Source organism: Neovison vison, chromosome 6 (genome assembly GCF_020171115.1).
Source record: "Neovison vison isolate M4711 chromosome 6, ASM_NN_V1, whole genome shotgun sequence".
Classification (NCBI taxonomy): domain Eukaryota; kingdom Metazoa; phylum Chordata; class Mammalia; order Carnivora; family Mustelidae; genus Neogale; species Neogale vison.
In genome coordinates this window covers 157,075,002-157,099,923 of record NC_058096.1, presented here as the reverse complement: position 1 = coordinate 157,099,923, position 24,922 = coordinate 157,075,002, and the positions used below count along the sequence as shown (strand labels likewise).

Sequence of the window (24,922 nt, the reverse complement as noted above, 5' to 3'; positions counted from 1 at the left end):
ATAGCTATAACAAAATTAGCTCAAACTTTCTGCTATTGTTAGCCTTCTAGATTGTTACCATTTTTGGTTTATGATTATGAACAGTGCTGTAGTGACCTCTTTGTACATTATGGGGGTTTCTCTGGGTTATTAAGAAGTGATTTTGCTACTCATACGATTTAGGGATTTTAAATTTTGCCAGATACTTAAAACACATTGTTAACATGAGAAACACAAGTTGTAGATTTGAATGGATATTGTCATATCATTTATGTTGGAAGAAAAGCCCAGATATGTCACAGGAACATATTCTGTTGGCTAGACTGGTAATAGTTGAAAACCTTCAAGAAGATAACTAGATTTGAGAATGCTGGTCAAAGGGACTTTGGCCTTTTCAGTGATACTTAGGTTTTTATAAGAAGAATGTGTGCATGTCCTATTCGAATTATAAATAGTTACCAATAAAAATATAAAAATGTTTACATAATTTTTATCTATCTTTATGCCTAAGGCATAGAATAGTCCTGTTTTTAACCACATACTGACCATTTAAAATTTTGATCATGTGTTAGGGTGTGGAAAAAAACCCAGTATTTTTCAAAAAGTAGAATTAGGTGATGGTAGGTGAGGGACACATTCTTTGGCCGCTGTTACCCCAGTCAGGTATTTAATCATCTTGGGTTTTCTGGATTTTACAGTAAAAAGCTATCTCTTATTGTAGCTTTCTGTTTATAATATTTAGATTCTAGTACAAGTGACTAAAATTTTAAAAATTTTTACTGTTGACCTTAATACTCTTTAATGTAAAATAGAGTATTTAGATATTGCCAGTGTTGTATGAATACAGTAAACAATTGCTTAAATTATGTGATCCAGAGAATAAGTGTCTTTAATACGTAACTTTCTTTTTCTTCAAGAGATGTGAAAGCTGGAAATATTCTTCTTGGAGAAGATGGCTCAGTACAGATTGCAGGTAATGATTAGTATTTCTTTTTATTTAATGATCAGTAGAACCACCTTACCGATGTTTTGTGTTTTCAGGACTAGTTTTCTCTTCTAGTCCCTGGACTGTCTCTAGTCAAGCAGCCTGTATTAGCACATCCCTGCTGACTCTCAAGATACTCTCCACTATTCATCCTTCATTTTTTATCTCAGACATTTTTCTGTCCATTAATCATTACCTTCCAGTTATCACTCCTCACCCCCGTGAAGTCGTCATCTGTGGGTTCTCATAGCATTCTGTGCTTTCCTTTGAAGGAGAGGTAGTCAGGAATCCCCACAATGTGTATGAAGGAATACTCTGTGGAGGAGTGATACTGAGCTGCCTCTGTCCTGGGGCAATTGGGTGCACTGTTGGCAGACTCAGAGCTGAAGAGGTAAGAGTTGGCGTTCTGGGCCTACCAGAGGCGGCCATGCTGGTGAAATGCGCCTCCTGCAGGCTGAGACTCCAGAGTGGTTGTACCACAGGATTGTTGAGCAAGCCACTCATCTGAGGCCTCAGCTTGGTCCCACACCACTGGGATGGTCAGGTGTTTGGCAGAAGGAAAATAATCACCCAGACCCTAAATTGTTTCTTTAGCTTTAGAGGATAATTTAGGTGCACATCTTCATGTCCCAACCTAAGGAAATACTTTAACAAAGCCACATAATGCTTCAGCATAAAAGAAAATATTGACAAATTTGACTCCTTTAAAATTCATAGCTTCTATTTATTGAAAGAGTAACAAATGGTTTATCACCATTAATAAGCAGAAAGGCAAACCACATAGTAGTAGAGAGGATATTTGCAGCATGAAATAACTGATATCGGGCTCAAATTTAGAATACATAAGGAACCATTAAGAAAAATCAGATAAGGGTACCTGGGTGGCTCACTTGGGTGAGCAAGCAACTGCTTTTGGTTCAGGTCCTGGGGTCCTGGGATAGTGTCTGGCATCCGGCTTCCCCTGCTTGGGGTGCCTGCTTCTCCTTCTGCCTGCCACTCCCCCTACTTGTGTGCGCTCTCTCTCTGTCAAGTAAATAAATGAAATCTTTTTTTTTTTTTTAAAGATTTTATTTATTTATTTGACAGAGAGAGATCACAAGTAGGCAGAGAGGGAGAGAGAGATGAGGAAGCAGGCTCCCCGCCGAGCAGAGAGCCCGATGCGGGACTCGATCCCAGGACCCTGAGATCATGACCTGAGCCGAAGGCAGCGGCCTAACCCACTGAGCCACCCAGGCGCCCTAAATAAAATCTTTTTAAAAAGAAAGAAAGAAAAATCAGAGTAAAAATGGGCAGAAGATGGGCACCGGGGTGACTCAGTTGGTTAAGTGACTGCCTTCGGCTCAGATCATTATCCTGGAGTCTGAGGATCAAGTCCTGCATCAGGCTCCCTGCTCAGTAAGGAGTGTGCGTCTCCCTCTGATCCTACCCCCGTCTTGGGTATTCTCTCTTTTCCTCTCTCAAATAAATAAATAAAATCTTAAAAAAAAAAAAAATGGGCAGAAAACTTCCCAAATGAAGACAGCAAAACATAAATGTAATAAAAGGTGTTTAACATCACTAGTAATCAGTTAAATGCCTATATTACAGACATGCCTATAATGTCTGTCAGGTAAATAAATAAAATCTTTTAAAAAAATAAAAATTATGTTAACACTATTCTATAGCCTGCTAAATGTGCAATACAGTATTTTAAAAAATGCATACTTTAATTAAAAATACTTTATTGCTAAACATGCTAACCATCCTTTGAGCTTTCAGTGAGTCATAATCTTTTTGCTGGCAGAGGGTCTTCTCTGTGTTAATGACTGCTGACTGATTAAGGTGAGAGCTGCTGAAGGCTGGGGTAGTTGTGGCAGATTCTTACAAGAAGACAATGACATTTGCTACATCAGTTGACTCTTCTTTTCATGAATGATTTCTGTGTAAGCATGCAGTGCTGTTTTACCCACAGAACTCCTTTCAAAATTGGAGTCAGTCCTCTGAAACCTTGCCTTATCAACTGAGTTTATGTAATATCCAAAATCTTTGTTGTCATTTCAACAGTCTTCACAGCATCTTTACCAGGAATAGATTCTATCTTGAGAAACCACTTTCTTTGCTTATCTGTAAGAAGCAACTCCTCATTCATTCAAGTTTTATCGTGAGATTGCAGCAGTGCAGTCCCATATGCAGGCTCCACTTCTAATTCTAGTTCTCTTGCTGTTTCCACCACATCTGCATATGTGTTCTCCACGAAAGTCTGAACCCCTCCAAGTTGTCCATGAGGGTTGGAACCAGCTTCTTACCAAATTCCTGTTAATGTTGTTATTTTTACTTTTTCCCATGAATCATGAATATTCTTAATGGCATCTAGAAGAGTGAATTCTTTCTAGGTTTTCAGTTTACTTTGCCCAGATCCAGGAGAGGAATCACTAGCTTAGTAGAATGTGTTTGTTAAAGAATAAGACTTGAAAGTCAAAATTATTCCTTGATTCATGGGCTGCAGAATGGTTGTTGTGTTAGCAGGCATGAAACAATATTAATCTCATTGTACGACTCCGTTGGAGCTCTTGGCTGACCAGGTGCATTGTCAGTGAGCAGTAGTGTATGTATTAAGATTTTACTTATATTAGAGAGCATGTGTGTGTGAACAGAGGAGAGGGAGAGAATCTCAAGCAGACTTTGCGCTGAATGCAGAGCCCAACATGGGTCTTGATCTCATTAACCCTGAGATAAAACCTGAATCAAAACTGAGAGTCAGTCGAATGCTTAACCAGCTGAGCCACCCAGGTGCCCCAGTGAGCAGTAATATTTTGAAAGGAACCTTTTTTCTGAGCAATAGGTCTCAACAGTGGGCTTAAAACATTTAGTAAACCTTGTTGTAAACAGATGTGCTGTCTCCAGGTTTTATTCTTCCATTTACAGAGCACAGGAAGAGTAGATTGAGCTTCATTCTTAAGGGCCCTAGTATTTGTGGACTAGTAAATGAAATGAATATTGGTTTCAACTTAAAAGTCACCAGCTGCATTAGCCCCCCAGCAAGGGAGTCAGCTTGTCCTTTGAAGCTTTGAAGCTAGGTATTGACCTCTCTAGCTAATTAAGTCCAAGATGGCATCTTCTTCCAGTAGAAGGCTGTTTTGTCTACATTGAAAATAAACGTTGTTTAGTATAGCTGCCTTCATGAATTAACCTAGCTAGATCTTCTGGATAATTAGTACTTGCTGCTCCACCATGCACTTTTATATTAGAGATGGCTTCTTTCCTTAAACCTCATGAACCAGCCTCTGCTAGCTTTGAGCTTTTCTTCTGCAGCTTCCTCCCCTCTCTCAGCCTTCTTAAAATTGAAGAAAGTTAGGGTCTTGCTCTGGATTAGGGTTTGGCAAGGAAATGATGGGGTTGGTTTGATCTTCTAAAAAGACCACTAAGACTTTCTTCACATCAGCCATAAGGCTGTTTCGCTTTTCTTATTTGTGTGTTCACTGGAGTAGTAGCACTTTTAATTTCCTCCGAGAACTTTTTCTTTGCATTCACAACTTTCCTAACTGGTATGAGAGACGTAGCTTTTTACCTTTTTTGGCTTTCAGTGGGCCTTTCTTACTGAGCTTAATCATTTCCAGCTTTTGATTTAAAGAGAGAGACTGTGTGCCTTTCCCTTTCACATGAACACTTAGAGGCTCTTGTAAGGGTCTTTAATTGTCCTAATTTAACTATCGTTGTGTCTTAGGGAATGGGGAGGCCTGAGGAGAGGGAGAAAGACGGGGGAATGGCTGGTCAGTGGAGCATTCAAAACACAACATATATTAAGTTCTCTATCTTATAAGGACCTGGTTTGTGGTGCCCCCAAAACAATTACAGTAGTAACATCAGAAGTCAGTAATCACAGGTCACCATAGCAAATACAATGATAATGAAAAAAATTCCTGTGAAATAACATTAGGATACCAAGTTACACTGGCTGACCTGGCCTAAACATCTGACGCTGCAGTTGTTAGTGTCATTGTAAAGCAAGGAAAAAAAATCTCCTGTTCCAATGGTGAGAGAATAAATGAGGACAAACACTATATTAAGTTGAAGTGTGCATATCCTCAAACTTTGGCTTCTAGGTGTATGGCCTAGAATGCCATACATACGTGGTTATGTGTGTCACAGTGCTCATAAACATTGAAATTGTGAAATAGTCCTAAAACCCTTCAATAGTAGAATGAACAAATATAAATAAATTATGGTTAATCTATGCATTGGAATATATACAGTGATAAATGTAGATAGAACTACAGCTACATTCAAAAGCATTAATAAGTTATACAAAGATAAGGTGAAAGAAAACAGTTGAAATAGAATATATAGCATATGATTTTATTTACATAGGTTTAGAACCAAGCACAATTATGCTTATTGTTTAAAAAGGTAAAATCCAGTAAAAACAAAACAAAACAAAACACATAAACTAAAGAAGAGGGGATTCTGGTGAAGTAGGAAACACCAGGAATCTCTCCACATCTAGACCAGCAGAATGTGTCTGATGTAACTTTTATAATTCTGCAGTTCCTTCAAAGGTTTGTAAGTTCTAGGGGAAGATTTGGAAGGTAAATTGTAGTAAATTTCAGTCAATTTCAGAGCTGTGTATCCCCTAGCCATCAGCCTGCTGGCAGGCAAGCAGCTATACACCTGTTTTTGGAGCAGCTTGCACACACTCTGTGGCACCCTCAGTGGACAAAATGGACCCTGTCTTCGAAATACCATGGATCTGTGCTCTGATCACTGATTGCTGCTTCTGATCACATTGGTGCAGATAAAGAGGCAGACAGCCGTTGTTGTGGCACACCCCCTCCCCAAATGACTTTCAGGGACTTAAAGAAGCAGCACCTTTTTTTTTTCCCCCCTTCGTTTTTCTCTTCTTCCCACTTTTAGAGCCAGACATTAAAAAATAACTACATTGGTGGGGAAAATTGGAAAATGACTGTACATGCCAGGAAAAGGTGCAGAAAAGTCCTGAGAAGAGCTTGTTTATACTTCGGGTTTATGCTTGACACAAAGATAGTCTATAACAACTAAAATAAAACAACAAAACTTAAGCATCAAACCCTGAGAAAGGGAGATAATCTGATTTCCAGAATAACTACATCATTAGACTCCAATGTCCAGTTTTCAACAAAAGAAATCAAAAGGCATTCAATGAACAGTAAAGTATAACCCATTCAAAGGAAATAAATAATAGAAACTGTCACTGAAAAGGTCCTGACAGCAAATCTATTAGACAAAGAAAACTAAAGAAGATGTGAATAAATTCAAGAAAACAATGTGTGGATAGGAGCTACCAATAAGGAGAAAGGACTAAAAAACAAAAAAGAAATTCTGGAGCTATAAAGTATGGTAGCTTGTATTATGAAATGAAAAACCCACTAGAAGGATTCAAATGCAAATGCAGATTTGAACTGGCTGAAAAAAGAATTGATGAATTTGAAGATGGGAAAATGGACATTATCATGTCTAAGGAACAGGAAGGACAAAGATTGAAGACAAGTGAACAGAGCTCAAGGGATCTGTTTGACACCATCAAGCAGACCAACACACATGTTGGAAGTTCCAGGAGAAGAGAGAAATGGGCAGAGAAAATATTTGAATAAATAATGGCTGTAAACTTGATGGAAAACATGAATATAAACATCCATGAAGCTCAGTGATCTCCAAGTGAGATGAACTCTTAAGAAACCTACACAAAGATACATTATAATCAAACTTATAAAAGCCAAAGAGAAAGAATCTTGAAAGCAGGAAGGTAGAAGTGACTCACCATCTACGAGGTATCCTCAATATGGCTGTCAGCAGATGTCTTACCAGAAACTTTGGAGGCCAGAAGGCAGGAGGCCAATATATTCAAAGTGATAAAAGAAAAAATTTGCCAATCAAGATCTGTATCTGGTAAAACTGTCCTTCAAAATAAGGGATAAATTAAGACATTGCCAGATAAACGAAAGCTGAAGAAATTTGTTTCTGATAGATCTGTCTACAAGAAATGCTCTCAGGAATCCCACAAGGTGGAATGAAAGGACACTAGACAGTAACTCGATGCAGTGTGAAGAAGTGAAGATCTCATAAAGGTAAATACATGGGCAAGTATAAAAGTTAGTATTATCATAACAGTGGTTTGTGACTTCACTTTTTTTCCTACATGATACATTACTAAAACCAGTGGTCCAAAAGTTAATATTACTGATAACTGGTTTGTGAATCCAAAACATGTGTTCTGCTTAAGAGACCAGTGTGTTTAAAAGAATTATTGGGGCGCCTGGGTGGTTCAGTCATTGGGTGTCTGCATTTGGCTTGGGTCATTATTCCAGGGAACTCAGATGGAGCCCCGCATCGGGCTTCCTGCTCAGCAGGAATCCTGCTTCTCCCTCTTCCACTCCCCCTGCTTGTGTTCCCTCTCCTGCTGTGTCTTTCTCTGTCAAATAATAAGTAAAATCTTAAAAATAAATAAACTTTTTAAAAGAAAGAATTATCAGTTCATGTTTTTGAGCACAAAGTATGTTACGATGTAATTTTGTGACAGTAACCAACAGAGGTGGGAATAGTGCTGTAAAGAAGAGATTTTTGTGTTATTGAAGTTAGGCTGGTATAAATTCAAGATCTTTTAAAAAAAAGTTTTTTTCTTTTTTAATTAAGTAATCTTTATGCCCAACATGAGGCTTGAACTCACAACCCCAGGATCAAGAGTTGTGTGCTCTACTGACTGAGCCAGCCAGGCGCCCCTAAGCTGGTATATATTCAGATTAGAGTGTTTTAACTTTAGAAAGTTAAATGGAATCTCTATGGTACCAAAAACAAAATAGCTACAGAATATAAACAAAAGGAAATGAGAAAAAAATTAAGCATTTCACAACAAAAAGTCAACTGAACAGAAACAGAAAAGCAATGCAGGAATTGAGGGACAAAAAAGCCATAAGACGTATGGAAAACAAATAGGACAGTGACAGAAGTCAGTCCTTTATCAGTTGTTGCTTCAAATGTAAGTGGATTAACTCTCCAATCAAAAGACAGAGATTGGCAGAAAAGGTAAAAATATTTAATCCAACTATATGCTGTCTGTAAGGGACTCATATTAGATCCCAGACACAAATACATTGAAAAGGAAAGGAAAGGAAAAAGATACTCCATGCAAATAGTAACCATGTTTCTCATATCAGAGAAAATAAACTTTAAGTCAAGAAAGGGTTACAGAACAAATAAGAACTAAAAAACAAACAAAAAAAATAAGGGCTTTACTATAAACAAAAGTTTCAGTATAGCAAAAAGATAAAATAATTATAAATACTTGTATACATACTAACATGCCAATAAAATATATGAAGGAAATACTGACAGAACTGAAAGGAGAAATAGCTCCACATTAGTAGCTGGAGATTTCAATACTCCATTTACAATAGTGGATACAATAGGCAGGAGATAAGAAAATGAAAAACTTAATACATTATAGAACACCACCTAGAGCTAACAGATGTACAGAGCTCAACAGGATTAGGATGTGCATTCTTAAGTGCACACAGGGCATTTTCTGGGGTAGACCATGTTAGACCACATATTAAGTCCTAATAGGTTATATTTTATTTTATTTTAAGATTGATTTATTTTAGCAAAAGAGTATGCATGAGCTGGGGGATGGGCACAGGGAGAGGAAAAGAGAATCCCTAAGCAGACTCCTTCCCACTGAGCATGGAGCCTGACGTGGGCCTCAGTTCCAGGCACCTGAGATCATGACCTGAGCTGAAATCTAGACTGGGCTGCTTAACCCACTGAGCCACCCAGGTGCCCTGAGTCCCAATAGATTTTTAAAAATATTATACAAAATACTTTCTCTGACCACTGTGGAGAGTGAGGAATCAATGGCAAAAGACTAAAAGTTTCACAAATTCACAGAAACTAAACACACGCTCAAACAACCAATGAAAAAAGGAAAGCTTCACAAGGAAAATTTAAAAATACCTAGAGATGAATGAAAGCAAAATCAATATATCAGATCTAATGGGACATAGCAAACATACTGCTAACGGGCAAGTTTATAGCTAAAGACACTTTATTTAAAAAATGAGATAGCAGGGCGCCTGGGTGGCTCAGTGGGTTAAGCTGCTGCCTTCGGCTCAGGTCATGATCTCAGGGTCCTGGGATCGGGTCCCGCATCTGGCTCTCTGCTCAGCAGGGAGCCTGCTTCCTCCTCTCTCTCTCTCTCTGCTTGCCTCTCTGCCTACTTGTGATCTCTCTCTATCAAATAAATAAATAAAATCTTTTAAAAAAAAATGAGATAGCAAACCAACAATCTTACTTTACACCTTAAGGAATTAGAAAAGGAAGAAACCAAACCTAACTCTAGCAGAAGGAAGAAAATAATAAAATTTAGAGAAGAGATAAAGGAAATAAAGAATAGAAAAGCAGTAGAAAAGTGATTCTTTGGAAAGATCACCAAAATTGACAAACCTTTAGCTTGATGGACAAGGAAAGAAGGAGAAAAGACTCAAGTGACAAAAATTGCAAGTGAAGTAGATACATCAAAATGGACTTCAGAACAAGATCAGAATAAGAGATAAAGTGGGGCATTACAAAAGGATAATGGAGTCAATCTGAAAAAAGAACAAAACACCTGTGAATATTTATGCACCCAACATTGGAAGCATCTAATTTTATAAAGTAACTATTGATAGACCTAAAGGGAGAAATAGACAGTAGTACGGTAATAAAAGTAGGGGAGGGGGCTTTAATACCTCCACTTTAATCAGTGGATAGGTCATCCAAACAGAAAATCAAGAAGGAAACATCAGCCTTAAACGATACATTAGGCCAGTGATAGACTTAATATACATTTACAAAACATTCCATCCTAAAGCAGCAAATACACATTCTTCACAAGTACACATGGAACAGTTTCAAAACAAATCGTATGTTAGATGACAGAATAAGTCTTAATAAAAAACTTAAGAGGCCTGGAATCAGAGCAAGCATTTTTTCCAGACATGCCTTTTAGAAGCTAGAAATTTATGTGAAGAAAGTGGGAAAATTTACAATTATGTGGGAATTAAACAACATGCTTCTGAACAACCAATGGGTCATTGAAAAAACTGGAAAATACCTTATGACAAATGAAGTGGAAGGGTAACATACCACATTTGTTGGATGCAGCGAAAGCAGTTCTTCCCTCCCCCACCTCAATCACCAGTCACTTGGTTCTGAAAATAAAAGCAGTTCTTTTTCTTTCTTTCTTTTCTTTTTTTAAAAGATTTTATCTATTGATTGTGAGAGAGAGAGTGAGAAAGCATAAGCCAGTGGGAAGAGGGAGAAGCAGGGAGCCTGACCTGGGGCTTGATCTCAGGACCCTGGAATCATGACCTGGACTGAAGGCAGGCACTTAACCAACTGAGCCACGCAGGGACCCCAACAAAAGCAGTTCTAAAAGGGAAGTTCGTAGTGATAAATGCCTACTCCAAGAAATAAAATCCCGAACAACTTTATACCTCAAGGAACTAGAAAAAGAACAAATAAAACCCAGTTAGCAGAAGGAAGGAAATAAAGATTAGAACAGAAGTAAATGAAATAGAGACTATAATGACAATAGAAGAGGTCATTGAAACTAGAACTAGTTCTTAGAGAGGAAAACAAAATTAGCAAACCTTTAGCTTTGATTCACCAAGAAAAAGAATATTCAAGTAAATAAAATGAGAAATGAAAAAATAGAAGTTAAACTGATAGTATAGAAAGGATCCTAAGAGACTACTGTGAGCAATCATATGCTAACAAATTGGGCAGTTTAGAAAAAATGGATAAATTTCTGGAAACATACAACCTACCAAGACTGAATAATGATGAAATAAAAAATCTGAACAAACCAATTACTAGTAAAGAGATTGAATCAGTAATCAAAAACCTCCCAACAAACAAAAGTCCATATCAGACAGCTTCGCTGGTGAACCAACCATTGAAGGAAAAATACCAATCCTTCTCAAACTCTTCCAAAAAATAGTGATAGTTCTCATCTAAACATATTTTATGAGGCCAGCCTTACCGTGATACCAAAAGCAGACAAGAATGCCACAAGAAAAGAAAATTACAGGCTAATATTCTGATGGACATAGATGCAAAAATCTTCAACAAAACTGTAGTAAACTCAGTTCAGCGGTACATTAAATGGACCATACACCTTGATGTAGTAGTGGTCTTATTCCAGGGATGCAAGGATTGTTTAATTTACATAGATTAGTCAAGGTGATATACCACATAAAGTATTTGAAGGATACAGATTATATCATCTCAGCAGATGTGGTAAAAGCATTTAACAACATTCAATATCCATTTCTAATTCTCTGTAAAGCCGGTATAGAGGGAGCATACCTTATAGCAAAGGCCATGTATGTTAAAGCCCACAGCTAACAATAATACTTACTGGTAGAAAGCTGAAAGGCTTTCCTGTAAGATGATGAACCAAAACAAAGATGCGCACTTTCGCCACTTTAATTCGGTGTAGTACTAGCAGAGCAGTTAGGCAAGAAAGAGAGATCAAAGGCATCCAAATTAGAAAACAAGAAGTAAAACTGTCACTGTGTGGAGATGACATGATATTAAATATAGAAAATCCTAAAGACTCCCATCAGAAAACTGTTAGAATGATCAAGTTGCAGGATACAAAATCAGTACATGGAAATCTGTTGCATTTCTGTACATTAATAACTATCAGAAATTAAGAAAATAATCCTATTTGTAGTTGCATCAAAAAAATAAAAATACCTAGTAATAAATTTAACCAAAGAGGTAAAAGACCAGTACATAGAGAACTACAAGACATTAAAGAAAGATGTTGGAGACATTAATAGATATTCTGTGCTTATGAATTGGAAGAGTTTATATTGTTAAAATGTCTGTACTACCTGAAACAATACACAGATTTAGTATAATTTCCTTTTTTTTTTTCTTTAAAGACTTTATTTAACAGAGAGAGAGAGGGCACGCGCGTGTACGAGCAGGCAGAGTGGCAGGCAGAGGGAAAGAGAGAAGCAGGCTTCCCGCAGAGCAAGGAGCCCGATGGGGGACTCGATCTCAGATCTTGGCATTATGAATCTGAGCCAAAGGCAGCCGCCTAACCAGTGGAGCCACCCAGGTGTCCCGATTCAGTATAATTTGTAACAAAATTATAATGGATCATTTTTTCAGAGAAATAAAACATAATCCTAAAATTTGTGTGGAACCATAAAAAACCTCATATAGCCACAGCAGTGGTGAGTAAGAACAAAGCTGGAGGAGGCATCATGCTCCCTGATTTCAAAGTATGTAATTAAGTATATTGTAATAATTAAACAGTGTGATACTGGCATAAAAGTGGACACAGAGATCCATGGTACAGAATAGAAAGCCCAGAAATAAACCCACACATGGGTAATTAATATATCCTAGAGGAGTCAAGAGTATACAGTGGGTATACAGTCTTCATAAATGGTGTTGGGAAAATTAAACAGCCACATGTAAAAGAATGAAGGTAGAGCACCATTTTATATGATGTGCAAAAATTAAATTAAGGATTTGAATGTAAGACATGGAACTATAGGGACACCTGGATGGTTCAGTCAGTTCAGCATCTGCCTTTAGCTAAGGTCATGATTTCAGGATTCGGGGATTGAGTTCCTCATCGGGCCCCTACTCAGGAAGGGGCCTGCTTTTTCCTCTGTCCCCTCCCCCTGCTTATGCTTTCTTTTGGTTACATACACTCTCTCTCTTAAATAAATAAATAGATAAATATCTTAAATTTAAAAAAAAAAAAAGACATGAAGCCATAAAACACCTAGAAAACATGGATAGCAGTCTCCTTGATATAGGTCTTGGTGATGTTTTTTTGAATCTGACACCAAAAGCAGCTAAGGCAAAAACGGATAAATGGGAATATCAAAATAAAAACGTGCACAGCAAAGGATATCAACAAAATGAAAAGGCATCCTACTGAATGGGAGAAAATATTTGCAAATCATATATCTGGTAGGGAACTAATATCCAAAATACATAAAGAACTTGTACAACTCAATATCAAAGACTGAACTGCCTGATTAAGAAATGGGCAGAAGATCTGAATAGACATTTTTCCAAAGAAGACATACAGATTGCCAACAGATAAACTGAAAAGATGCTATACATCATTAATTCTTAGGGAAATGCAAATCAGAGCCTCATGCACAAGATACTGTCTCACACCTGTTAGAATGGTTATTATCAAAAAGACTGGAAGCAACAAGCATTGGGAAGGATGTGGAAAAACCAGAACCCTTGCGCACTGTTGGTGGGAATATAAATTGGTGCAGCTAGTGGAAAACAGTATGGAGTTTCCTTAGAAAATTAAAAATAGAGCTGTTGTATGACCTAGTAATTCCATTTCTGGGTATTTATCTGAGGAAAATGAAAACACTAACTCAAAGAAATATGTGAGTTAATTTCATGATTATTTACAATAATGAAGAATATACAATGGGGAAAGGACAGTATCTTCAATAAGTGGTACTGGGAATATTGGATAGCCACATGCAAAAGAGTGAAGCTGGATTGGATCACTCTGTTACACTATAAATAAAAATTAACTCAAAATAGGTTCAAATCTTGAATATAAGACCTGAAACCTTAAAGCTCCTAGAAGGAAATGTAGATAGTAAGCTCATTGATACAAGTCTCAGAATGGATAGACAAATTGTGGTGTATACATACGGTGGAATATCATTCAGTCATAAAAAATAATGAAATCTTGCCATTTGTGACAACATGGATAGACCTTGAGGGCTTTGTACTATGTATAATAAGACAAGAGAAAGACAATACTATGTAATCTCTCACATATGAAATCTAATATATCTATTCGACGCTAAGCTTACATAGATAACAGAGAACAGATTGGTGGTTACCAGAGTCGGGGTGGGGGACAGGAAAAATGAATGAACTGGTTTGGGTTTTAGTTTAAATAAATTGAATTTTTTAGAATATGGGCTTAAGTAGACATTTCTCCAGAGAGGACATACAGATTGCTAATAAGCATGTTAAAAATATGTTCAGCATCACTAATCATTAGGGAAATGCAAATCAGACCTATAGTGAGATCCAACCTTGGATCTATCAGGATGGCTACTATTCAAAAAATCCCCCAAAATTAGAAAATGGAGGATATAGAGAAACTGGAATCTTGGTTCACTATTAGTAGCAACATAAAATGGTACAGCTGCTATGGAAAATAGTATGGCAGTTCCTCAAAGAATGAAAAGCAAAATTACTATGTAATCCAGCGGTTCCACTTCTGGGTATAGAATCCCGAAGAACTGAGAGGAGGGGCTCAGACAATTATTGGGACACTCCTTTTCACAACAGCATATTCTCCATGGCTAAAATGGGGAAGCAACCCAAGTGCCACCTAACACATGAAAGAATACACAAAATATGGTATATACGTATTACATCAGCCTATAAAGGAAGGAAATTCTGTAATATGCTGCAAAATGGATAAACATCAAGGGCATTATGCTAAGTAAAATAATCCAGCTACAAAAGACAAACACTATATGATTTTACCTATATGAAGTCCTTAGAGTATTCAAAATCATAGAGACAGAACGTTAGAATGATGGTTGCCGCTGGCTGGGGAGAAGGAGAATTAAGAATTATTGTGTAGTAGGTACAGATTTTTAGTCCAGGGGATGCTAATTGAATGGACTGGAGCAAGGAGGAAAATCTGTTGAGATGATCATGTGTGAGGGTGGAGAGTGGAGTGAGGGACCTCTTAAGCTATGTCTTTAGTCAAGAATTTCAGTGGAAAGAAGAGAAAGTGTCATGTTGTTTGTATGTAGACTATATTATTTTCCTGTCCACCTGCGTTGATATACTTCTAATACCTTGCTCTTTTATCTATTTCAGACTTTGGAGTTAGTGCTTTTTTAGCAACTGGTGGTGATATTACCCGAAATAAAGTGAGAAAGACCTTTGTTGGAACTCCTTGCTGGATGGCGCCTGAAGTTATGGAACAGGTACTTTGTCTTTCATTTTTTTAAAATGGTTTATTGTTTTGTACAGAATGAAAAAAATAACAGCAACATTTGCTTTTGTTTGGTGTACAGTTGTGCAGGTATCCCCCACTAATGGAAAGTAGTTTGTTCTGTGAAACCCTTTGTAAGCTGAAATGGCACAAAGGAAAGAAACAGTGACCACTAATTTATTTGTAAAAATTTTTTAGCATTTCCAGACACAAAAGAATAACCTCTCTTAGGCCTTTCCGATACCATAGAACACATCTTGCTATTGGATACACAAAATAAATTGAGTTAAAACAGATACTCACGGGGCGCCTGGGTGGCTCAGTGGGTTAAGCCACTGCCTTCAGCTCGGGTCATGGTCGCAGAGTTCTGGGATCGAGTCCCACGTCGGGCTCTCTGCTCAGCAGGGAGCCTGCTTCCTCCTCTCTCTCTCTGCCTGCCTCTCTGCCTACATGTAATCTCTCTCTGTCAAATAAATAAATAAAATCTTTAAAAAAAAAAAAAAAAAAAGATACTCACATAATTCAGAGCTCTGGTGGATTGACCTAAATGTGGTTCCCCAGGAAGGAGCCGAGCTAAACTAGGCTCGTTGCTCGGCCCCGAGCGCTGCCTCCGTCATGGCAAGCTCTGAACGTCATTTTCACTTTTTTTCGTAAAAGGGAAAACCCTTTCCCGATTTCTTTCCATAGTGTAAACAGGAACTACTATAGGTCTTTCATATAAGCCAGATGGCTTAATGGGGTCTTTGAAAAAGTGGGGATATGTATGCTAGGTTAGCTTCGGGAAATACATGTTTCTGTTCCTCAGTTAGGATTTGGGTCCACCCTTGGAAACAGACCTCTAGATCTTTACAAATGATATATGAAACTCAGGATTTGTAACAAATACAACCTAAGGAATAATATAATGAAGATTGGTTTAGTAAAAGTTTCTGTGTTACAAATTAAACGACCTAATCTTAGTACACGTAGATTCACTGCTGTGGTTCTTGAAGGGCTAGTTTTGTCCACAACCCCATTTCCCATTTGCTTTCAAACAACTACAGTCAGATGTTGCTCATGTAGTCATTTTATGGAAACTCTGCTAATTCTGAAATCAGGGCTCATTTCTTATTCCTTGCCTTGCTTGTTCTCTTGTCATTTGAAACAGTTGATCATTTCCATCTTTATTTACATCTTCAGCTTTTCTGTTTACATCTCAGCAGTTGATAATTTCCACCTTTATTTACATCTTCAGCATTCTTCCCCTACCTGTCCTGCCAGGCTGTGTTTCTGACTTCTTTTTTGCCTGCCTTCTACTTCCCAGGACCTGTTCTTGAATTGTTCTCTCACTAATTAGCCTCATCTCTGCTTCCCACCCATTCTATTTTCTTTGAAGTTTTTTATGTTTTTTTGAAAGTTTTATTTGTTTATCTATTTATTTTACCTTAGGTAGTCTACACACCCAGTGTGGGGCTTGAACTCAACAACCCTGAGATTTGAGAGTTGTGTGCTATATGGACTGAGCCAGCCAGATTGCTCCTGAAGAGCAACTTTAGGAGTGCTTAAACAAAATTAAATTTTTTAAAGATTGTATTTATTTGAGATAGAACGTGAGCCAAGGCAGGGGGTAGAGGGAGAGGGAGAAGCACACTTCACAGAATACAGAGCCAAATGCAGGGCTCCATCTCATGACTCTGAGATCATGACCTAAGCTGAAATCAAGACTGGGTTGCTTAACTCACTGAGCCCCCAGGCACCCCCTTAAGATTTTATTTTTAAATAACCTCTACAAAAATAAATCTACATTTATTTTTAAGTAATCTCTACATTTGATTTTTTAAGTATTTTCTACATCTATTTTAAGTAATCTTTGCTGGGTTGTGGCTCTAACCCACAACCCTGACATCAAGATTCATAACACTCCACCAACTGAGCCAGCCCAGCGCCCCATCTATTATATTTTCCAAAGTATATTCATGCTAGTCTTATTTCCTAAACCCCTAGATGGATGTTTCAAGCTTCCTCTAGGTGTTTTACATGGGTATCTTTTAAGTATATCAAAGTCAGTATGTAGAACCGAATTCACTTATAACTCTTACAGTGCTTGTGTTCACCCTGTTGGTGAGGGAAGCATTCCTACTCTAGGGTTATGCAGATGCTGGACACCTCACACTGGACTGGTAAGACTGACAGCAGTTCATTTGTCACGTACACACACAGCTGCAGGGAGGAGGACGCAACATGACACTTGGGGCTCCTCTTGGGAAGAGAGTGGGTAAACAGTTGCTGCGGGAAACAGACCTTGTAGTATCAAGAGAGTGAGGTGCCCCTTGGTTTCCTTGCGAAGGTGATCGGCTCATTTGAATAATTCTGAGGGCTGGTGGGAAACTGAAACCTGCTACTCAAGGCTGAGCAGGAACTTGGCCTGGTCCAGTTGAGCAGGATTGTTGGGCTAAGGGACCTTATCCTTAGGAGCAGACTGGGAAGGGGAACTTGAACTTAGTTCATTAGGGGCCCACCTTCTTTTGCCACATGTCAAGGCAGCACATTATATGGAGCTTTAATTTCAGGTCCCAAACCACATACACCCCCCATATATTTCTTCTCCTGTGTTGCTCAAGATAGAAGATGAAAATATTTGGGGTGCCTGGGTAGCTCAGTTGGTTAAGTGACTGCCTTCTGCTCGGGTCATGGTCCTGGAGTCTCAGGATTGAGTCCCGCATCGGGCTCCCTGCTTGGTGGGGAGTTTGCTTCTCCTTCTGACCTTCCCTCTTCTCATGCGCACTCTCTCTCTCTCTCTCTCTCAAATAAATAAATAAATAAAATGATTTTTAAAAAAGAAAATACTTAATTTTATAATGTGCTCATGATAGTATAAAAGGACAAATTTGGCCACATGTTCACATCAACAACTGAAAATATTCAAACCCTTGTGTCTTTTTTCATTATAAAAATTAAGGAGATTAAATAAGACTATAATATAGAAAATTTGGAAAACCAAAGACATAACACTACTGCCTAATAGTCTTGTTCTAGTTCTGTCCTTTTCCTTAAAAAAAAAAAAAAAAAAAAGATTATACACTTTTGTAATGAGTACCAAAACATGTGAGGAATTTTGTATTCTTTTTTCTTCATAAATGCTTCATCACACGTGGTTTTCCGTATTTTCATTAGAATTCATTTACATTGTTTTTAGTTGACTAACATTTAAGTGAATATTCCATACTTAACAATTTCCCCATTATTGAGGAACATTCATTCTGATTGCTTTTTCTTTCATCTGTTACCAAATATATTTAGCTTTTGCCTACTCTAGATTACTTTATTGACTTAAAGAGAATGAACAGTTTAATGGTTCTTGATATGTATTAGAAGTTACTTTTTAAAAGTGCTTTTAGGGGTACTTGGCTGGCTTAGTCAGAAGAGCATGCTACACTTGATCTCAGTCATGGGTTCAAGCTTCACATTGGGTGTAGAGATTACTAAAGAAAAAATAAATTTAAATTAAAGTGCTTTTAGGGTGTTAAAAGTAATCATGTATATCTTTATATTCTTTACAGGTCCGAGGCTATGATTTCAAAGCTGACATCTGGAGTTTTGGGATCACAGCAATTGAACTGGCTACAGGGGCAGCTCCTTACCATAAGTATCCACCAATGAAGGTGAGGTTCATAGTCAAAGTACTATCCCAGCCCATGTCCCAGTTTCTTTTCAGAGCCTACTCCTAGGAAACAAATGGATTTGAAAACGGTGAGTTTTTAGAACTATAAAGTGGGAAGCTATTTTAAGGCCAGAGGAATGGTTTATTTTTTTAAAAGGAGGTGGGGGAGGAGAAGAGATTTATTTTTTATACACTGAAGGCAGTGAGTCCTGTAATTGTAGCCAGACATACACATGTTAGCCTATTCGCCCAGAATGAGAAATACCTCCATCTTTTAATAATTCCATTTCAGTAAATACAAATTGAATCTGAAAAGCAAGTATTAGTTCTGACTACAGCCCCCTTTTATTCTTTAGTGTTAACTTTGTGTTTAGAAAGTGGCTTATGTGGGGCGCCTGGGTGGCTCAGTGGGTTAAGCTGCTGCCTTCAGCCCGGGTTGTGATCTCAGGATCCTGGGATTGAGCCCCATATCAGGCTGTCTGCTCAGCAGGGAGCCTGCTTCCCTCTCTCTCTCTGCTTGCTGCTGTGCCTACTTGTGATCTCTGTTTCTGTCAAATAAATAAATAAAATATTAAAAAAATAAAAAGAAAGTGGCTTATGCTTCTATAAAGAAGTCATACAATTTAGAAATCACCCCGAATCTCATTATATAAATATGACCTTCCTTATTAACACCTATGTGCATCAAACTAGTATGTTGCCATGAAAGTCAAAGAAGGAGAGATTTAGGATGGACAGAATAATCAAAGCTGTCAGTTACCACAGAGAAGGTAGGAGGAGTGAGAACTGAAAAAGGCTGCAGCTCTATTAACTAGGTATTATCAGTGGTTTCTCAGGAATGGCTGAGGAGAAGACATGAACAGACATCTCTGCAAAGAAGACATCCAGATGTCCAACAGACACATGAAGAAGTAGTGCTCAACATTACTCGGCATCAGGGAAATACAAATCAAAACCACAGTGAGATACCACCTCACACCAATCAGAATGGCTAAAATTAACCAGTCAGAAAACGACACGTGTTGGTGAGGATGCGGAAAAAGGGAAACCCTCCCACACTGTCAGTGGGAATGCATACTGGTGCAGCCACTCTGGAAAACAGTGTGGAAGTTCTTCAAAAAGTTGAAAATAGAGCTACTCTACAACCCAGCAATCACACTACTACCCTAAAAATAACAAATGTAGTGATCCGAAGGGGCATGTGCACCTGAATGTTTATAGCAGCAATGTCCATTATAGCCAAACTATGGAAAGAACCTATGGAAAGTCCATCAACAGGTGAATGGATAAAGAAGATGTGGTATGGGACGCCTGGGTGGCTCAGGTCATGATCCCAGCATCCTGAGATTGAGTCCCACATGAGGTTTCTTGCTCAGGAGGGAGCCTGCTTCTCCCTCTGCCTGCCTGTGCTCGCTTTCTCGCTCTCCCTCTCTCTGACAAATAAATAAATAAAATCTTTAAAAAAAAAAAAGATGTGGTATATGTATATAATGGAACACTACCAAAATCTTGCCATTTGCAACACCGTGGATAGAACTAGAAGATACTATGCTAAGTGAAATAAGTCAATCAGAGAAAGACAGTTATCATATGATCTCTCTGATATGAGGAATTTGAGAGGCAGGGCGGGGGGGTTATGGGGGAAGGAAGGGCAAATGAAATAGGATGGGACCAGGGAGGGAGACAAACCATAGGAGACACTCAATCTCGGGAAACAAACTGAGGGCTGCTGGGGTGGGGGCGACAGGGTGGGGGAGGGATAGAGTGGCTGAGTGATGGACATTGGGGAGGGTATGTGCTGTGGTGAGTGCTGTGAATTGTGTAAGATGATGATTCACAGACCTGTACCCCTGAAATGAAACAAATAATACATTATATGTTAATTAAGAAAAAAAAGTAAGGAGTGGCTGAGGAGTTCTGGGAAGAGAAGGCCAGATTACAAGGGGTCATGTTCCAACAGAGCCATGAATAGGTAGAATCAGAAAGATGACATTTTTAATTTTGCTATGGTTTTATTTATTTAGTACTTGATGGTATTTTATTTTTAAATTTGCCGTGATTTTAACTGTTTTGTAAAGTTTTTGTTTTTTTAAAGATAAAGACTTTTTTTTAAAGATTTAGTTTATCTGTGACAGAGAGAGAGAGAGAAAGAACAAGCAGGGGAAGCAGCACGCAGAACAGACAGAGAGAAAAGCAGGCTCCCCGCTGAGCAAGGAGCCTGATGTGGGACCCTTAACCAACTGTGCCACTGAGGTGTCCTTGATTTTAATTTTTTTTGCAGGTAGTTTGGCAGTATAAGAATGGGGACAGAGGGCATGAAGAAAGGGTTCTTACTAAAGGGCATTCAGTGCTGATACAGTGGAACCCTTGCAGCCACTTTGCCTGGGAAACCAACTATCTGTAGGATTATTACTTGTGTGGAAAACACCTAAATAACTGTGTGTCCAAATAACTGGTCTAGAGTGAACTGCTTATATATTGGGAGGTTGTCTATATTGAAGAACATTGACCACAATATTTAACTTAATGAGGCATCAGAAATTTTGTATTGAAAAATTTTTCAGGTTTTAATGCTGACACTACAAAATGATCCTCCTTCTTTGGAAACTGGTGTTCAAGACAAAGAAATGCTGAAAAAATACGGAAAATCATTTAGGAAAATGATTTCATTGTGCCTTCAAAAGGATCCAGAAAAAAGGTAAAATATGATAAAGTTTACTAATACTGTAAACCATTGTGGGAAGTCTAAGTATTAGATACGTACATTCATGTGCAGGAAGTTATTTTTGCATATTCAAATGCACTTGTATTTATTTAAATATAAACTTTAGAAAAAATATACAGGGACTGTTACACTAGATTGAAAATGAATGAATTACTTTCTCCCTTCTTTAGTATATAGTGTACTTTAGTATAAGGTGTACTCTAATACTTCAGCTAGTTCCTGGCTCATTTTTCATATATTTGTGTTTTGTGAATTTTGTGTTAATAAAATATGTTAGTGGGAAGGCTTGTTTTCAATGCATTTAAAAGTCATAAGCAAACAAATATTTTGATGCTGTTTACAATTTTAATAACAAAGGAGATACACAAAGCAAATGTTATATGTAATACCAAACAATCATATGTAGTTCCTTAAAGGAAAGATATTTTGATGAGTGGACCAAAAATGCAGAGCACTTACTTGTTAACACTAGACAGATTGGAAGGCAAGTAAGTGAATAAACATGATCATCTAATGTCTGTATCTTTATGAATTAAACAGAATCAAATGGTGTTGGAAGTCATTGAGTACAACCTTTTATTTTCAAGGTCAGTCAGCTACCTAGTCATTGAGGTGGGACTTGAATCCAAAACTCCTGATTCTTTACCTAGGACTGTTTCCACTGTATCTCATTTTTCTGTTTCACACATATAATCTACTCAGTTTTTTAGCACTAAGAGTTTTTAAATTTTGGTTTCTCTAACAGTCAACAAAAGTAATAGATTTTAATTGATACCCTTAGTCACGGCCTTAGTATATTTCATGGGGCTTCAGAATTTACTGTTGGAAATACTGGAAAGGACAAGAAAAACAGGTAACAAAGTTAAAACCTGTGCTATTAGAACTTTTTTTCTTTTTCTGAATAAATTAGTATTAAAAAAACAGGGAATACTTTTGCTTCAGCTTAGTTAACTGACTAAAATAACAGGGGTTTTTTTGTAACAAATACCCAGAAGTGCTGAATAAATTTATGAAACTTAAAAACCAAACCCAGAGATCAGCTTGCACCTCAGGTGCTAGAAATGATGAGGATGACCTAATTCAGAGAAGATATATCATGAACTGATCCTATGGCCACCCTCAGTGGGACACTGTTCATTCCAATAACATACTCAGTTAGATTTCGGATTTCCAGGTGGGGACTGAAAATGAGATACTGGCCCAGCCAATGGGGATTCTGAACTGAGATTCCTGCTTATGGCTGGGACCTTTACAAGTCTGCCTTTTGAGTAAGAGGACAGACCAGAAAACAAAATATGGTCCGTCATCACAAAGACACAACAGAATTTCTCCTGAATAATCCAGTCCTCTGACCTGGACATTCCATAAGTTGACAATCAGAATTTATATGGCCCATATTATCCAGGAGACCACAAGATTAGAGAATAAAAAAAGTTTTGCCAAGCCAGTTTTATTTCTGGCAGAAGCAATTAGAAAACTATACCATTCGAATTGTTCTAAGTTCCAGATCCATGAGATTCCTGCAAATAATGCCCCACTGAAGGGACCAGAAGCTGAAATTATAAAACACATAGTAAAATGCTACACAGCAGATCAGAGTCAGCAGACACTGCAAGCAGAAGGATTAGTGCTCCAAGAACTTTGGATAATGCAAAGATACCTGAAAAGCTATAAGTATATTTAAAGTAATTAAAATCCTAATGTAGGAAATCAGAACTCTAGGAGGAGAATATGAGTATGACCAAGAAGACAAAACAAATGGAGCTACTAGAAATTAAAAATACAATAACTAAAATTTGAAAGTGGACACCTCCTTCACAAGTGATCCAGGTTAGCATTAGCAGTAGTAAGACATACTTATTATTCCATACTCCCAGATATTGATACCAGGTGCAGGACATAGCACTCCTGAGGTATTCCTTCCCCAGATCTTTGACTTCAGTCTGTAATGAGAAAACATAGACAAAGCCAAATTGAGGAATATGCTGTAAACTCCCTGACCACCACTCTTCTAGAGTGAGGAAAGGGATGACTGAGAAAGTGGCACAGGTTGGAGGAGAAGAAGGAGACACAAAGACTAAAAACAAAATGATGTTCTGGTTCGGATCCTGGAGCAGAGAAAGGATGTTAGTGCAAAAACTGAGGAAACCTGAATAAAGTTCATTTATAGTTTATAATGTTGTACCAGTATTAATATTTTAAAGTCTGTAGCAATGTTAATATTTTTAGTTAATTTCTTGATAATTATATCACAGTTATGTAAAATGTTAACATTGGGGGAAGCTGGTGACAGGTATGTAGGACCTCGATATTATCTTTGCATCTCTTCTAGAAGCCTAAAATTATTTCAAAAGAAAAAGAAGCTGTAGAACATCTTATTTCCAGCTTGTAAACTAAAATTACACCTTGTTTAGAACATTCCGAAGTTAAAAACGAAACAAAACTTCAGTGGATTGGTTAAATAGAGCAGCCAATAAAACAAAAAAGAGATAATTGTTGACTACTAATCAAGTTACCAGGCACTTCTGTAAACTGACAACATATATCATCTCATTTAAGTTTTACAGTACTTGTGTGAGGAGGGTGCTATTATTTTTCCTGTTTTACAAATGAAGAAACTGAATCACAGAGTGGTTAAGTAACATTGCCCAAAGTCACACAGTTAATAAATGTTGGAGCTAGAATTCCAACCCATACAATTTGACTGTGGACTTTCTGCTCTTACTTAATCACACTGTACTGAGGAAATTGCTCAGAATGAAGCACAGAAAGAATTTTTTAAAAATGGAAATATAGGGGTGCCTGGGTGGCTCAGTGGGTTAAGCAGCTGCCTTTGACTCCGGTCATGGTCTCAGGGTCCTGGGATCGAGCCCCACATTGGGCTCTGTGCTCAGCAGGAAGCCTGCTTCTTCCTCTCTCTCTGCCTGCCTCTCTGCCTGCTTGTCATCTCTCTCTCTCTCTCTCTCTGTCAAATAAATAAATAAATAAATAATCTTTTTTAAAAAAATGGAAATATAAAAAGAAAGATGAATATTTGGGGGATAGAATGGGAAGGTTCAGTGTGTGTGTGCACATATACATGTATATGTGTCTGTAGACTTTAAGGAGAGATTAGGGAGATAGGAGAAGCAATATTTAAAGCAATAATGGCTGAGAATTTTCTAGAATTGATGAAATACCTATAGTCTCAGATTAAAGAACCATCCCTCCACCAATTCCAAGCAGTATTTCCCTTTTCCCATTTGTACACAAGTCTCTAAACTGCTGGATTCAAAGGCAAAGAGAATCTGCTAAGGGGGCAGATTACCGACTGAGGAATATAGCAGGTAGACTGACAGCCACTTTTCCTAATGACAGTTAAGGCCAGAATATACTGGAACAGTTCTGAGAGAAAATAACAATGCAGAATTCCCAGTCTAGCCAAACTATTATTCAAGAATAAGCATGAAATTAAGATTTTTTAAAGACAAAAATTGAGTTTCCAGTCATGTATATCACTTAAAGAACTCCTAGAAATCGTACACTAGAAAGAAGGAAATGAACTCAGAAGAAAAGTATTAATCATATAAAGCAATG

At 37.8% G+C, this 24,922-nt stretch overlaps 1 protein-coding gene across 2 annotated transcripts in view; it reads left to right on the top strand.

Annotated features, from left to right (window-relative positions):
• Window positions 1-24,922, top strand: part of OXSR1 (oxidative stress responsive kinase 1) — a 107,700-nt gene that overhangs the window by 58,523 nt on the left and 24,255 nt on the right. For both annotated transcript variants that reach the window (XM_044252683.1, XM_044252684.1), the window contains 4 exons: window positions 897-952; window positions 14,864-14,973; window positions 18,521-18,622; window positions 21,186-21,319. In XM_044252683.1, the coding sequence (XP_044108618.1) occupies window positions 897-952; window positions 14,864-14,973; window positions 18,521-18,622; window positions 21,186-21,319 (402 nt within the window). The remainder of the gene's footprint in view (window positions 1-896; window positions 953-14,863; window positions 14,974-18,520; window positions 18,623-21,185; window positions 21,320-24,922) is intronic.